General features: G+C 35.1%; 3 protein-coding genes across 3 annotated transcripts; 1 reads left to right on the plus strand and 2 right to left on the minus strand.

The window, feature by feature from the left end:
* The first annotated feature begins 406 nt into the window (after nt 1-406).
* Nucleotides 407-3,101, plus strand: LOC133701535 (cationic amino acid transporter 5-like). The gene has a single exon (XM_062125470.1). It carries the CDS (start codon nt 1,182-1,184, stop codon nt 2,949-2,951), a length of 1,770 nt encoding a protein of 589 aa, XP_061981454.1. The 5' UTR covers nt 407-1,181; the 3' UTR covers nt 2,952-3,101.
* Nucleotides 3,102-4,468: 1,367 nt separating this feature from the next.
* On the minus strand, nt 4,469-9,511 carry LOC133701534 (pentatricopeptide repeat-containing protein At4g20090). The gene is made up of 2 exons (XM_062125469.1): nt 7,290-9,511; nt 4,469-7,090 (listed from the first exon to the last, which is right to left on the minus strand). Exon 1 carries the CDS (start codon nt 9,314-9,316, stop codon nt 7,298-7,300), a length of 2,019 nt encoding a protein of 672 aa, XP_061981453.1. The 5' UTR covers nt 9,317-9,511; the 3' UTR covers nt 4,469-7,090; nt 7,290-7,297.
* Nucleotides 9,512-11,238: 1,727 nt separating this feature from the next.
* Nucleotides 11,239-15,461, minus strand: LOC133700825 (uncharacterized). Its single transcript, XM_062124510.1, has 9 exons — nt 15,142-15,461; nt 14,749-14,898; nt 13,812-13,988; nt 13,461-13,549; nt 13,311-13,375; nt 12,989-13,091; nt 12,258-12,368; nt 12,059-12,154; nt 11,239-11,716 (listed from the first exon to the last, which is right to left on the minus strand). Exons 1-9 carry the CDS (start codon nt 15,320-15,322, stop codon nt 11,624-11,626), a joined length of 1,065 nt encoding a protein of 354 aa, XP_061980494.1. The 5' UTR covers nt 15,323-15,461; the 3' UTR covers nt 11,239-11,623.
* Nucleotides 15,462-16,818: the final 1,357 nt, after the last annotated feature.

Genomic DNA, 16,818 nt, shown 5'->3' on the forward strand with positions numbered 1-16,818 from the left:
AGCATGTGATCGTTGGGACCTTTTTGTTTGTTCTCTTGCTCGTCTGAACTTTGAAATTGGAGTCTCTATATCAGTAGGCCGTGACGGCAGGTTTGAAAACCAACCAGTCCAGGGCTCCTTTTCCACCAGTCGCTTCTCTTAGTCTTCGTCTAAACAAAGCATTGAAATGATGGAGCATCTTGATTACCTTTCGGACGCCGTTCTCATGAAGAAGATTTACCTAGGTGATAAGATTCATCCTCCTTGCAGCATCAATCAACTTCACTGAGTGGGCCCTTGAAATGTTTTGTCTCTCTTACACCCTTCATTTTCTAATACGAGCACCGCTGAATTCTCATCATCTGACCTTAATTTTGGGCAAACCACTGAATTCTCATCATCTAACAATTTCAAAGTACAAGCACGCAAGATCCTCCCCTCTCCAGCACACGCCGAGAGCAGCCGGAGCTTGGTCTTGCGTTTCGGGTTCGTTGCCAGGCGTCACATGAAATCTATGAATGCTCAAACCAAACGCTTCTTTCATTGTGTCAATAAGATTTGCTATCAAACCTTCGCCATTACCTTTCAAGGATAACAAAATGCAATAATGACCTTGATTTCAGTGAAGAGCAGTTCAGAGGTTGATTTTTAGCCATTATTAGATTTTTTTTATTGTTTCTTTTCTTTTCTTTTCATGCGTCATGTTTTATGCCAATATAATCATAATTGTTACCCACTCCAGTTGACTTGAAGTCAAGCACACACATCATGGAGATGGGCATGCCGCATGCTCATCTCCGTCTCGAAAAAATATCATATTTCATATCCCATGCCATGCCCCGGAAGCATGGAATATAACAAAGAGTTTACTTGGTGGCCCCGCAGTCCTTGAAAGTTGGCCCAATACGGTCCAAATCTGGGTTTTCCGAGAACATGCCTGGCAATTCTTAGCACTGAACACCCAAAACAAGGAGCCGTCTAGAATAGACAAAACTAGTCTTATCTTTTGTTTGCATCGTCACCAAGTCAGCTCCTTTACAGGGATCTCGCGATCTTAGATTCCATGACCAATAATTGAGGGTCCAGTTTATAAACAACAAGTTCACTTGAATAACTATTGGATGACAGTCTACCTAAAGGCTAAAGCTTCATATCAACTGCTGTTTACTCCACAGAGCCACTGAACACAAGAGAATACAGTAATGAGTTCCATTGGAGATATGAGTGATGAGATTCAACACAAAAGTTACTGGAGGTTTAGCAAACAAGATTTCTTACCAGAAGAGTCCTTCCAAAGCTGGGGAAACTACCGTTCCGCATTGTCGGATACATGTTTCCGGTTCAAGGACCGTCTCATCAGCCGGTCAGATGATGTCAATGAGATTGGGGAGCTTCGGAAACAAAGTGAGAACGAGATGAAACGTTGCCTCACTTGGTGGGACCTTACCTGGTTTGGATTTGGTTCGGTCGTTGGAGCAGGCATCTTTGTGCTCACTGGTCAAGAAGCCCATGAACATGCTGGACCTGCCATTGTGTTGTCCTATGTTGCTTCTGGAGTGTCAGCAATGCTCTCTGTATTCTGTTACACGGAATTCGCAGTCGAAGTCCCTGTAGCGGGTGGGTCATTTGCTTACTTGAGAATTGAATTAGGAGACTTTGTGGCCTTCATAACTGCAGGGAACATACTGCTTGAAAGCATCGCGGGCACTGCAGCAGTTGCCAGGGCATGGACTTCTTACTTCACAAATCTTCTTAATCGTCCTTCAAACTCTTTACGGATCCATACAAATCTAGCTGAAGGTTTCAATCTCCTGGATCCAATAGCTGTTGGAGTTTTGGTGATTGCTGCAACAATTGCAATTATCAGCACAAGGAAAACTTCACTGATCAATTGGATAGCCACAGCACTGAATACTGCTGTAATTTTGTTTGTGATAATTGCAGGGTTTGCTCACGCCAATACATCCAATCTGAAACCATTTTTGCCTTATGGGGCAAAAGGGATCTTCCAAGCAGCTGCAATTGTCTACTTTGCTTACGGAGGCTTTGACAATATAGCCACCATGGCGGAAGAAACAAAAAACCCATCCAGAGACATACCGATAGGATTGCTTGGATCAATGTCAATCATTACCGTGATATACTGCTTAATGGCACTTACCCTATCTATGATGCAAAAATACACAGAGATTGACAAAGGAGCAGCTTACTCTGTCGCATTTCAGAGTGTGGGAATGAATTGGGCAAGGTACCTGGTAGCACTTGGTGCTCTCAAGGGGATGACCACCGTTCTTCTGGTAGGGGCGCTTGGACAAGCACGATATACTACTCATATTGCACGAGCCCACATGATCCCTCCATGGTTTGCTCTTGTCCATCCAAAGACTGGAACACCAATAAATGCAACACTTCTTATCACCATTTCAAGCGCTCTCATTGCTTTTTTCTCAAGCCTGGATGTCTTGGCAAGTTTGTTGTCAGTAAGCACCCTATTTATCTTCATGATGATGGCTGTTGCATTACTTGTGAGGAGATACCATGTCAGAGAAATCACACCACAAACAAACCACTTGAAGCTAGCCCTCTTCCTGCTAATCATTATTTCTTCGTCCATGGGGACTTCAGCTTACTGGGGACTGAGTCCCAATGGTTGGGTTGGATATGCTGTAACCATTCCTTTTTGGTTCTTGGGGACTATTGGATTATCAATGTTACCTCAACAGAGAGAGCCAAAGGTTTGGGGCGTTCCACTGGTTCCATGGCTTCCATCCTTGTCAATTGCAATAAACATCTTTCTAATGGGATCTTTGGGTGCTGAGGCTTTTGAAAGATTTGGTATTTGCACAGTGGTGATGCTCATTTACTATGTCTTCTTTGGTCTCCATGCAACCTATGACATGGCTCATCTGCATCGCAAGGCACAATCAACGGAAGTTAATAATGAAGATATGATTGGAAGAAAAGGACCTTAAGATTATTTTCTTCATCCCTAAGTTACCAATAGCCAAATTATTGTATGTCCTGATATTAGTATCTGAACCACTATCTGATTGTTTCCAAGCATAAACAAAAGATGTACTACTTTGCAATTTAATGAAAGGAAAAATCATTACAGAGTGAAATTAATGCATGAATCATGTTTGCTGTGAATAAGATGCTACTTTCTGAACCAGTAATCCAAAGAATATATCAGATAGCTTCCAATGCACAAATTCAGAATATGCTTCAACTGTCACAGTTTAGTAAGAGGAAAAATCAGTGTTGGTCGAAACTCGTACATTGATCATGTTTATTTTGAATAAGATAAGAAAAACAGAGCAGAATATCATCTATGCAGAATTATTTCAGACCTAACCTGGAACAATACAGGCATCCTTACCATATCTTGCATAGTTTTAAAGTACAGCCATGAGGAAACATAACAGTCATAAGGAAACAGAGAGCCCCGTTGCCATTATTCGGTGTTATAGTGTAGCTAACAGCAAGTCATGATGGGAGAAAAAAAAAGGTCATAATGTCCTTAAATAACGGTAATGGCCATTATTGTGAAAATAATGGGAAAATTACAGCCCGATAACAGTCTAATTACTAAATAATAATATGATCAGTTCATGGTTTCACAATAACAACTTTTCACTCTTTTGATAGTTGTAATGTATTGTTTATACGACATTTAGATACTAGAAGTGTTGTTATTGTTTATATTTGGTGAAACTATTAAAAAAATGCATTACTAAATGTCATAGAATTCCAAATGATTCATGACAAAGATAACAGCAAACATTATTTACTGAAAAAGTATGTAGTGCTAAAATTAATTAGGAATTACAAATGAATCACAACAACGATAGCCACGTCCATTATTTAACACCTGCGGAGTTTCACCCCTGCAATTGCGATTTAAAACTAGGACATCTTGGGCTCATTGAAGAGAACAAACAATATTTTAATGTGTCAATTTTCAGATAGGAAGCAGCACCATAGCTTGCAATTTGCAAATCACATATTCTCCTAAAAGTTTCCGTGCCTTTTGTCTTGTAATGTCTTATATTTCATTATTTCTAGCTACTTGCAAAATATTGAAAATGTCATTATTTCTAGCTACTTGCAAAATATTGAAAATTTTGTTTCCAAGCTTTTCTATCCAGTGTTCCAAGTGACCAAACTGTACACGAGAATGCTAACCTAAAGCAAAGATACACTGAAGCATATTCCACATACAATTATTATACGGGTACTAGGGTAAAAAGATAACACTAGAGAAGTCTCATTTATTTATTTATGTCTTTCATGACAGGTGTGAAAGAAATAAAAAAGCAAAGAAAACTACCCAGCTCAAGGGAAGTATGTAGGAGAGAGATAGCAATGAGAGGAAAAAAAGAAGAAAAGGAACACAAATTACCCTTGAGCTTGTCCACAGACACTTACTGAAAGGCACAAAAAAAAATTGAAACCATATTTCTTATAATGAGCATAAAAGAAACAGAAGTGAGAGAAAGTAACTAGCTTTTCGAAGTATAGACAACAGAGCCAAAGAAAGCAAGTAAAACCACAAAATGATGAGAACAGAACAAGGAAAGAAATAAAAATAGCTTCTGAAAGCTCCAAAACTTCTGGAAATGGATATTCAGGGAAAAGCTTCCAATGTTGGAGAAAAAAATCCCAAGAATGAGGTTCAATCCTATGAAAAGGAAGCTCAGACCCTCAAAAGTCATAGTTCCACTCTACTACAAGTTTGGATTTCCAAAATCTTAAGATTAATTTGCCCCTCAAATCTTCTATTCCAGCTATTTATCAGCATCCCTAGCACCATGCTAGGCATTGCCCAAACAGTCTCAAAAGTTCGAGAACACCAAAAGACCCGCACCTCCTTTGGAAAAAATGCAAACAGAAAAGGTTGGTCAAAACACCATCTTCATTGCACTTGCATAAAGCACCACCCAACAACCCACCATGAACTGTGATCTCTTTATGCAGGAGAAGGGTCTCCCTAACTCTAATTTCAAAACCATAAAGTCTAAAATGCCTTTCTAGATGCTTACTGGAGAAACCATTCCTGCCAACATTCATCCAGTTCCCTCGGTACTTCACACCAACAACTTATCTCCAGTGTTACCCATCTCCAAATTAAAATAGTCTCATGCACTTCCAAAGAGCTTTTGATTTAAAACCATGCTTCCTGGGCCATTTTTCCCTCGTCAAGACAGAAAATGGTATTCAAACTCGTCAAGACAGAAAATGGTATTCAAACCGAGTGGTGGCTTTTTTTAAAAAAAAAAACCACAAAACTTTGCAATGAAATCTGTCCTATTTATATTCTATTAGCTACAGAAACAATTGGCAGAAAAGTGCATTTTTCTCTTTTAGGGCAGGCCACTCTCATTCTTCATCATCAATGCCGTTGTAAGATTCTGGCGATAGTAGCCAGTCAGATGAAAGATTATGCTGAACATTTAATGTTTCAAAGAAAACAAAAATAATAGAGACCCTTTTGTCATTTGGAACGTTTACTATATTTCTCAAAAAAAAGATTTCTTGCCTCTAAGGTTGTGTTTAGTATGGTGTTAGAAATTTGGAGAAATATTAACGGAGTGGGATTTAAAAGGCGAAGAAGCTGTAAAAAATGTTAAGAAATGAAATGTTAAGAATGTTTGGTAGTAGTTGAAAAAAATAAGGATAAAAAGGAGGCCCAATATAAATCAAATCAAGTTTTAAATTAAATTAAATAATTAAATAATACTAAACTTGTGGTTCATAAAAGAAAAATTAATAAATTAATATTAGATTTAAAAAATTGGAGGAAAAGCACAAAAAAAAAATATTCCCCTTGATCCTTCACTCCTCTTGAAAGGTTAACATTTAACCCTTTTGGGTTAAATAGCCATACAGGAATCCTTTTAAGTTCATTCACAGGCACCCTTACAGCAATTATCCTATAGAGCGAACTATTAATAAGGTGTATTCTTTCACCATTGTGTTTCCCCATCTTTATGACCGCTCTAATTTCAACGTTGCCACTTTTTCTCTACAGCATAGCAAAGGTAATATGGGGGCTGCCATGTTTCTGAAAACCCAAATGGTAGGAAAATATAGGATTTGATTCGTTGCTTCTACTCCTCAACTCATGTTATAGGATTTCATTTTGTTGCTTCTACTCCTCAACTAATATTCCTCTTTTTTTCAAGATTTTGGAAATGAGTTTGAACTTGATAATATTCTGGTAATTTTGTGTTTTTTTTTTTTTAACATCACTTAGGCGCAGCCTGCCATTGTTTTTCTTTGGCCACTTGTGTCTGAAAAAAACAAACTTTTATCTGAAGCTTGGTTTTCATTTGGGCGATGCAGACCATGGAACTAATACCAACAACATCTGCATGAAGGAGGCTACATAACAAGATTTCTCCTAATACATGTGTGGTCTGCAATAATAAACAGACGCAGAGCAATTCTTTTTGCACTATCCAGATGCTTGGGATACGTAGCACATCTTTCCTCAGTTTTTCAGGGTTGTTGGTGATCTCTAATCAAGTATAGGATCTATTGGTAATGTCTTTTCCAGGTTTTGAAAAGAAGAAAGAACATAAACCCTTGCAGAGATATGTTCTGTTTGAAGTTCTTTAGCAGATGTGGGTGGAGTGGTGCTCTGCAATTTTTATGGATTTTTTCTCTTTCGAGGGAAACAAAAATGGGATAAGATGTGTTCTGGCCTCTATTCAGGGTACTGTTTTTTTGGACTTCCAGCGGTGTTTCCTAGCTGAAATTCAAAAGAATTGGCAAGCTCTATTATCTTCAATTTTCTCTGAAGGATGCATTTTCCGTCTCAATGGACCAACTTGTACATTTTGAGTAGAGACAAGAACCGAAAGCACATGCTAGAAAAGGGGGAAAAAATAAAAAGACGTAAATAAAAGCATGTTGAAGGGATGGATAGTTAGTACCTCAAACACAATGTACTCGACTTCTCCAACAGTTTGTTTCAAGATTCGTCGTTCACCAACATCTTCCCTGGTCACACACTCCATATTAATTGTGACAGAAGTCTATGCTCTATAAGCTAGGGGCTTACGTGACATTATGATCATACGAGCTTCACAACAATGTCACCAAGAACCTGTTTACAAGAAAATAGGTTAGCTGGGGCATACAAATGCACATGAATGATCATGTGTTCCGCATGCTCACACACACATGCAGAAGCATATATTGTAAAACTACAATCAGAAACTAGAAGAACTAAGGTTTGATCTTCAAAAAAATCATATCCAATTCATGTTGAAGTAATAGCAGTAATATGCTAAAAATAGGCATACCCAATACATCAGCAATATAGGATGCTCCAACACTTCTGAATGGCTGCCTGAACCTTCTTAGGTTTACAAAGATCTTCAACAACTCTTGCCCAAGTAGAGGGTTTAGGTGGCAGAAGCTTTTGCAGCATCACTTCTACAATTTTTGAAGCACCTAAAACTCTCTGCCGCTTTAGAAGACGAACCACAAGCCCATCTAGAAACTCCCTCCCATCTTGAGGCGGGTCCAGCTTCTCTCTCAACGTTCTCAAGAATATGACGCATGTAACCAAGTCAGGATCACATCCCCGATCCAACATGCTATTTAAAAGATTAATAGCACGAGAGATGCTACTCTGCTTGCACAAAGCATTCAAAAGTATGTTATATGTGACCACATCTGGTTGAGAATCAGGTTCCTGACAAAGCATCTCGTTATAAAGTTGCAAAGCATCTTCTACTAAGCCGGCATTGGAAAGGCCATTAATCATTGAACCGTAAGCCACAACATCAGGCTTACATCCTTTGCCCAGCATCTGTGCCCACACCATCATAGCCTCCTTGACTTTCCCATCCTTGCATAACCCATGAATGAGTACACTGTAACAAACCTCGTTCTGAGTAAAATTATGCTTTGCCATGTCTTTCCACACTTCAATGGCTTTATGGCCATTACCTGCCTCAAAGAATCCCTTCATCAGCGAGCTATAAGTGTAAGCATTAGGTTTGCATCTATTATTAGTCATCTCAGAAACAACTTCCAGTGCTTCATCTGGCTTTCCATCTCGGCATAAACCATCAACAACAGCACTATATACAATAGTGTTGAGCTCACATTCTTTGACTGTCATCTCTTTGAACAATTGCATCGCCTCTTGAGATTTCCCCTCCTTAAACAACCCACTAATCAGCGCTGAGTAAACATACTCATTTACATGATACCCCCTTTCCTCCATCAAAGCTAATACACGAGCCCCATCAAGAGCTCTTCCTTGCTTAACAAGTCCATTAATGATTGTCCCATATGTGACCACATTAGGCACACAGTTACTTGATACCATCCGATCCAAAAGACTAATTGCCTTCTCCAGCTTCCCTTTCAGACACAAACCATGAATAAGTGTGTTATAAGTTACTTCATTAGGAGCACATCCTTTAAGAAACATATTGTCTACAAGCTTCGCAACCCGTGCTAAATCCCCCTTCTTACACAAGCCATTGATTAACACATTGAAGGTAACAGGGCTTGGAAAACAACCATCAATTTGCATCTCATCCAACAGCGAAACTGCCTCATCAATCCTATCCGCCTTGCAAAGTCCATCCATCAATGTACAATAAGTGTACACATCAGGCTGACATTTACTAACCGGCATGTCTCTAAACATTTGGACCGCATCGTCAACCAATCCCACCTTACACATAGCCTTAATAACCAAATTAAAAGTAAGCACATTAGGGGACATATTCACACCTTTGGCACCAGTAACATGATTATAAAACTCTAAAGCACGATAAAACAAACCCTCTTGTATAATCACATTAAGAACCGAATTAAATGACTTTACAGTTCTTTTACACTCAAATTCATAAGCCATTCTATCAAACAAGTCGACAGCTTTTTCAGGTAAATGAGCATTCCCATAAGCCTTAAAGATAACAACAAAACATTTCTCTACAACCACTCTCTTTTCGCACCTCATTCGATCTAAAACCTTCTCCAATGACTTAAAATCACCCAAATTTGCGTAGTTGTCAATGAGTGAATAAAAAGTCGAATCACCCAACTTGTACGAACCCATTTTGGGGCCAGACTTGAATATCTTATCAGATATCGGGGGGTCATGTTCAATGCCATTTTCTCGGTCAGAGGCGTTACGGTGTAGAGGGTGGTTTTGGGGTTCAGTTTCAATAGTTTTGGTCGATGGAATTGCAAGGGCTGAAAAGTTAGAGTTCATGGAAAGAGAAGGGAACTTACTTGGGATTGGATACAAGTAGTTGTTGAGGGCCTTGAAGATGGAGTTGGTGATGAGAGGTGGGCATTTGGGCATGGAGTTGAAAGGAGGGTTTGGTTTGTGGGTATTTTGACTTTGAGGTTTGTAAATTTTGCGGAGCTTGAATTTGGTTAGAGAATGAAAGATTTTGAAAATTTGCAAGATGGGTTTTTGCGGGTTTTAGGGGAGAGTGACGAGGAGGAGAGTCCACTTCTTGTTCTACTGATGTTTCTTCTTATTGTCTGTATGTCTGTCTGTCCACGCCATAATGACAAGTCGTTTGGTAACATATAAACGACATAACGTTGGTGACAAGAATTTAGCTAAAACCTCGTGATATTAGAATGTGTTACCAGTTGCTTGATATTAAAAAGAAATATTAATTATTACCATTTCAAATATAAATATTAACATATTTTTATCAAAAATAAATAAAAATATTATAAAAAATATATTTTTAAATAAAATATATTTTTAAAAATAACTATTATTATAATCTCAAACATTCTTTTTTGTTGTATTGGAACATTTATATAATTAATTACTTTCTCACATTATTGATTAAGATATATCCAGCAGATTATCCATACTAATTTCTATTTATTGATATGTGGTTTGATCTTCTATTAATTTGTATGAAATTGTTGTAAATTCTATTTATTTGTATAGATAGCACTATCCCTTCACTTTTCTTTTGCACAAATTTCCGTTGATTACTTTAATTCTCAACAAATATATTTCGCGAAAAACTGTATTTTTTATTTTTTATTTTTTTGGCTTCTGTTATGAATTTGAGGAAATTTTCGTGTTTTTATCGCATCGTGTCAAAAAGGGATATGTAGCTTAACCTTATTATGCAGTACATCTAAAAGAATTTGCGTGTAAACTCCTATTATCAACAGTAAAGGAGATGGTTTTTTTTTTAATCTAACTTTTTAATATTTAGTTGATTTTTAATTTTTTTTATTTATATTATGTGAAGTTATCACATTTTTAAATAAATATTCTGACGTTTATGCTTGATTTTATAAACGTTTATTTTTTATTGTTATATAATTAAGTAAAAATTAAAAAAATAATAATTTTTTTAAACATAAGAAAGTTTATCACCCGGATCGTGAATCTAGTGAGTTAAGCTACAAAACTCGGGTTTATCAAATATATTGATGTTTCAATATAAAAAAAAAAGTCTTCTTGATTTTTATAAGTAAAATCATGCTTTTTACAATTATTCAAATTGTCTTTATATATATTAATTTGATTCGGTCATGTCAAAGCAACTCTCACTCATTTTAACTTTTTTACAAATACCGAATAAAAAGTTAAGTTAGAAAATTTTAAAATTAACTTGTTGGATCAAGTTTAATAACAATATCAAATAGTTCATTACTAGACTACTGGTTTGCGCTACATCATGAGATGGATCAAAAGTTTTTTCAAATATAATTAAAAAAATATACCATGAATTGAAAACATGTTGCATATTGAACAAAATTCTTTTTAAATTTTGATACACAGACTAAATGATATCTTTTTAAAATATTAAGATAACAATATATTTAATTAACATGGATAAACCAATAAAACATACAGTTCAGGTTATAAGATAGTTCAGGTTATAAAATCATGATAATTGTACAAAATAATTATTTTAAAAAAAACATGCATTCACTTGACCCATTTAGAAAAGGCTTACCCGTGACAAGTCTTTTAATTATTAATTTTTAATTTTAAAAGGAAAACAACATGTTATCTATTTTTTAATTTTTTTAAAAATAAAAAAAATCATAAAAAATGCGTCATCTACAACTTAAGAATCCAGTGACTAGATGGTTACTTGAAAATCGAGGCAATGATATTTTTTGGCTAAAACTTTGATTTTCAACATATTTTTTTTATCAAAAACACCCTAAAGACCTTAATAAACTCATTTATAATCTTAAACAACCAAAAAACTAGTTCAAAAACCTAAAATAAACTTGAATCCAAAAACTTTTTAAGCTTAGATCTACTATATCAAGCAACAATAATACCAAAATATACATTATTGGAACTTTCTTTATCGAATAGAACTCACTAATATCAAGATCATCTATCTTGATGGCTGAAATAGATGTTAATCAAGACTTTCTTCTCTCTCAAGCCAAGAAAAGGACTAAAAAATAAAATCTTATGTCAAAATTTAATTTTAAACAACTAAAAAGGCTGAAAAGTGATCATTTAAAAAATTAAAAGGATTAAATTGAACTTTTCACACCTATTTTGAAACCACCACCTCTTTGTTTTAATGCACGGCCCCGCAAACAAGCCTCTTACCAAGCCCCTTGATTCTTGATGCCTTGTCAGTTTGTGAATCATGAACATTTATGGTGAGGTCAGAGCATCAATTGGATTTGCGATTACAGGAGAGAGATGAGCGAATTCGCTCCACGAACTCCATTTCCATTCAGTTATCCTCTGCATTTCATTCCATCAAGGAGAGAAAACATCAAATAATGCTTTTACGTTCAAATCATTTCTATCCCTCTTTAGCTAGTTTATGATTAAGACTTCAACGTAGTTTAGAGTTCAGAGTTGAGCATTTAATCTCTTTTATTAATACTTTCCTTTGACTCCTTGTTATGAATAAAATGAGCATGCACACATCAGGATAAACCAAAGCCTTAGCTTTAGATTATCCTTTTAGGATTGTCTAATCATTTTATTACCATACATAAGACATCTTATTGCCAACTCCCTAGCTATACTAATTGCTATATTCTACGAAGTTTAGGCTGCTGCTTCAGCTACAGAGGAGACCTTCTTAAGGACGAAAACAGGATCTCCCACTTTAACAATCTTTCCATGCCCTTCACTAGGGTTTTCCTTCCAAACCAAGTTCTGTCCAAAATAGATCTGCAGTAGCATTGCACATAAAAGGTATTTTAGAAGTTACATCTGCCAAAAAAAAACACAAAGAACATGATTAAGACTTTCTATCTCATAATCCCATTCTAACCTTTCCCTGCTGTTTCTTATCTGGGCGCAAAACTTTATCTGATCGGATTTTCTTTAGAGTTTCATTTGGCTCAGTCCCTCCAATCCCAGTATCTTGATTGATTGTAGGTATCTGCAAGAGAAAAAAATGGCGTCTTTGTAAATATAGGAACATATATTACAGCCAAACATATGAAACATTGAATTAAATGTCGTAATTTTCAAATTAAAGCCGAAGCATAAGTAAGGACTAAAAGAAATGTCAAAAGCTGTCTTGAGTGAAAATCCAGGGAAATCCATTGGGAATTTCCAAGTACTTTATCTAGTTAGTATTTCACAAGTCATGGCAACATAATACAAGAGGACACGCAGAGAGGAATATGAACGTGGAACAGTAAATATGACTTGAAGACCACGAGTGTGCATCGACAGGACCTTCAAGTGATTCTTCACCACTAAATATGAGCTATCTGGTTTAACAATCTCCAGCCAAACTTTGAGCTATAGTGTTCCTCATTTTATACAATAACCTATAATATTGTTGACTTGCAGGGGCAGGGGCAAAATACTTGTCTGGAAAAGAACTTGTCACGGTTCTCATCCATGGTTAAACAAGGGTGATAGATTAAGATTCAAAAAACATGCTGAATTATAAATTATATGATCATTATCTACAAAAATTGATTACATCTATTGAAAGTTATATGTAGCTTTAATAAATATGAGCAGATTGCTTAAAAGATAGGTTTGTACCTTGCAGCGGGAACATAGCTTGACACCTTCAAATGTGAACTTGCTTATCCTAATTTCAGTCCACAAGTCCTCAGAAAATGGTTCGCAGCCTTCAACAAGGATGCTGTGACAAGCAAGAAAACAAACTAAGAGATTTGAAAACGAACAGGTTATTGTGATCAAAATTCACCAGTGACAAAAGGTAGCAATGAATGTAAAGCAATTGATAAATTTATAATTTCTGATTCCTGTGCAGGTAATGCACTGCCAGCAAGGTGTTATTGTAGGAAGAGACAAACAGAAGCTTTAACTAAAATATATAGGCATGGGCCTATGTACATACTTTGGTCTAAAACGATTAATAGGAACAGGTTCCCTGAGAAGCTGATTCAGTGCATCCAAAGATCCCTGCAAAAGATACATTGAGAGGATCCCAATCTGAGATTTCTGAGAAAACCAAATAAATCAAGCTTTATTTCTCGAGTCAACTAGCCTGGGAGATCAGCATGAACGGAAAGAGGTCAGAAAACATAGTTTTGTGTCCAGGTGCATAATTAGGATCTATGAGCCTTGTTTCTGAAGCTGCAGCAGGAAACAGAATGGTAAGAAAATAATAAAATAACTGCAGCCAAGAGATTCACTATTTAGCTTAAGTTCACAAATAAAAACACTATACAAAACTTAGCATGCCAAGATATAGTTTGCGCCTATGTCCGCTCTTCAATACCATTTAATGCTTTTGTTGCAATAAGGTCCTATGTAAAGTACTCTTTGAATTTGAGCAATTCAGCTAACCAGTCATTTGATGTCCTACTATCCTAAATGCACCAAAATCAATCCTGACCTGCATTAAAACGTACTAGTTGACTGGGTTTCCCCAAATAATCTGAGAACCATTTTGCTGCTTCAGCTCCCTCATCCAATGCAGAGCCAGACCACTCCCATACCGAGACACCCTCCACTACTTCACTTGGCTTCATCAGAGATATCTTAAGCACACTCATCCCAGGAGCCTTTATTTCTGTAAAAGAAAGTGAACATTGGATCATACTTACACTGAAAATTGCCTGAAAAAAAGAAGAAGCAACAACATGATTCATGAACCACTGAGAATGGTAAAAAAAAGCACTCGTATTATTACTACAACAACAAAGTTGGAGAGAAGTCGGGAGGTATCTTCTGTTTGTTATTTGTGAAAAATTAAAGGCACTGCCATCAACAACCCAAATTTCTTCTACTTGCCTGGTGACAAATACCATCATGTCCAACATAATCAAAGAGAAAATTCGTAATCCTTAAAAAGATGCAACCCTGAGAACCATGACAACATAAGAGCATCGATATTTGCTGACGTAAAACTTTAGAAATCTTGTAGCTCACTCTTTTATAAACCTATTAGTAAACAAAGCTTTCCTAACAAAAACACAATCCTTAGGAAGACCATTGAAGTTCATTCAAATTTAACTTCGGTTAACGTCTTTCCCCATCTCATTTTCATTCTATATGAACAATTCTTTATTGTTAAAATCTTTATCAATACAACTCCATGAAAAAATAGAAAATCATCTTACTGAAATAAGTCGTGGGGAAAATAGTATTATCTAATAATGGACCTATAGCAGTAGGAAACCCTGGATTTAGTGAGAAATGCTAACAGAGGTTAGAATTCTAATAAGATCTCAAAGAACAAAACAAGTAAAGATTTTTTTTTGGGGGGACCAACTGAATAGCAGATACGAAAGATTTATGTGATGAAACATTAAATTTAACAGATATTTTACTCATAAATGAGTTCTTAGTAGGTTCCCAGCCCTCCGAAAATGCCTCATCCGGCAGCTCTATCTCAACTAAAGCAAGCTTTGGTTCAACTCTTTGGGTATATGCCCTTCCTCTGTAGTTCACAACTAACCAGTTCCGATCCCATCGAAATCCTGTGTATCCAAGCATAGCACAAATAACCATAACCAAAAAATCATCAAAATTATGTTCACAAACATAACACGGAACATATCAAAAACCAAGATAGTGAGTGATATAGTGACCAGGCAGAAAATTAAAAACAAAAAACAGATAAAGGGACACTAAAAAAAAATAAAGAGATGAGAAGAAAATCAAGTGGGGTAAAAGGAAATTCATAGAAGAAGCAGAGAACAAGTAGTGGTTTATTATATTACCAGTAGGAGTTAGAGGTGCCTGAGAGAGGGAAATTCCACGGCATGATTTAACTGGGTATATAAATATTGATGATACTTTGGCAGTTGCCTCCATCTTCTCTCTGTTTTTCTCTGACTCAGGGTTGTACTGGTGAGAAATGGTCGCCTCGACGTCTTTTCTTTGAATTCCTACGTTACACATATAGCAGACTTTTTGCTGAGATGGTGGTTTTATTATTGTTTATATAAAATATTGATCGATCGCGTGATTTCAATAGATTTGAAAGACAACAAATTTGAAAATAGATTAAATTTATTAAAATCATCAGAAAATGCTTGTTACTTTTGTTAATCCAATCAATTTGGATTCCAAGTTAAAGTGATTCATTTCAAATTCAGGGTTATTATTTTTTTTATTCTGAATTAAGTGATAAGTGTATGACCATGACCTCGACGGACAAGACAACACAGACAAATGTAATAACTGATAAGATGCAGGCAAGCTTCCAATCTCAATTAACACGTTTTCCATTTTATTTATTTATTTTATGTCCTTTTTTCTTTATTATCAATGCTTAAGAATATTACAATGTGTACTTATTTGATGTTTTCAATTAATATATTGTTTTTTTATTTAAAAACGTGTTAAATAATTAAGGATAAAATTATTTTTTGGATTTGCTTAACGAGTGAAGTGTTTTAAATTGAGATAATTATTTAACATTTAATGATTAGACATTTTGAGATTAAAACTCTTTTTATCAAAATGGTTTTTTTATAACATTTTTTTTTCTTCAACACAGTTGAATAATAAATTAAATCTAATAAGTATTTTTAAATAGTAGCATCATGCTTAGCTTTTATTGTAAGGAAATTTGGTATTTTTTTTAATTTCTTTCATTTATTTTACTTTAAAAATAAAAGTAACCAAACCAATCTATCATTGGATTTAAAATTGATATAATAGCAGTTATTTTAAAAATAAAAGTAGTTAAGTTTAAGTTGGCTCGCTTATTGCTATCCAAGTTACATGTTTCTTATATTAATTTAGGTTGACTTGAGCTATATATTTTTTTATTTTTTATTCTATTTTGTACTTTCAAGGTTTTTTTTAAAGTTATCATAATCTTATTTTTTGTAAAAAAAAATATCTATTTATTATTATTGTCTAATTTTTTATTGTTTAATTAAAATAGGTCCAACTTATTAAACTTGATCGGGTTTATAGCCTCAATTATTTGTTTGTTTTATTTCTTTTAAAAGCATTTGAGGCACCTAGATTATTGCTATTTTTTTCTTATGTTTTTATTCTAATTTTAATTGATATCTCTACTTAATTTTTTTTTATTTTGTTTATTTAGCCTGTTTTTAATAAAGACTTTTTTAAAAATTATTTTGTATGTGTTTAATTTTTAAAATATTATTTTGATTCATCTATAATTTTTTATTATGTTTTATATGGATAAATCTTATTTTTAAAAATAAAAAAATATTTATTTTTAAATAATATTTTTAATAAATACAGCATTACAAGATATTTTTTTCTGCTATAAAAATATTATTTATGTCCAGAAATTTTTTTTATTACCAGGAACCTTGGAGTTTACAATGACTGCCATACCGCTCCAAAGTTTATCTCAAAGATAGAAGACAGAGAAATCATTCTAAGTGATGCGAGGCGGTTCCATCATATCAAGG

Source organism: Populus nigra, chromosome 8, assembly GCF_951802175.1.
Source record: "Populus nigra chromosome 8, ddPopNigr1.1, whole genome shotgun sequence".
NCBI lineage: Eukaryota > Viridiplantae > Streptophyta > Magnoliopsida > Malpighiales > Salicaceae > Populus > Populus nigra.

Coding starts and splice junctions, on each gene's coding strand:
- LOC133701535 (XM_062125470.1), top strand. CDS start 1,182: ATGAGTTCCATTGGAGATATGAGTGATGAGATTCAACACAAAAGTTAC.
- LOC133701534 (XM_062125469.1), bottom strand. CDS start 9,316: ATGCCCAAATGCCCACCTCTCATCACCAACTCCATCTTCAAGGCCCTC.
- LOC133700825 (XM_062124510.1), bottom strand. CDS start 15,322: ATGTGTAACGTAGGAATTCAAAGAAAAGACGTCGAGGCGACCATTTCT. Junction 13,989..14,748: donor TACTAAGAACTCATTTATGA/GTAAAATATCTG, acceptor TTTCTTTTACAG/AAATAAAGGCTCCTGGGATG. Junction 12,155..12,257: donor ATAAGAAACAGCAGGGAAAG/GTTAGAATGGGA, acceptor ATGCTACTGCAG/ATCTATTTTGGACAGAACTT.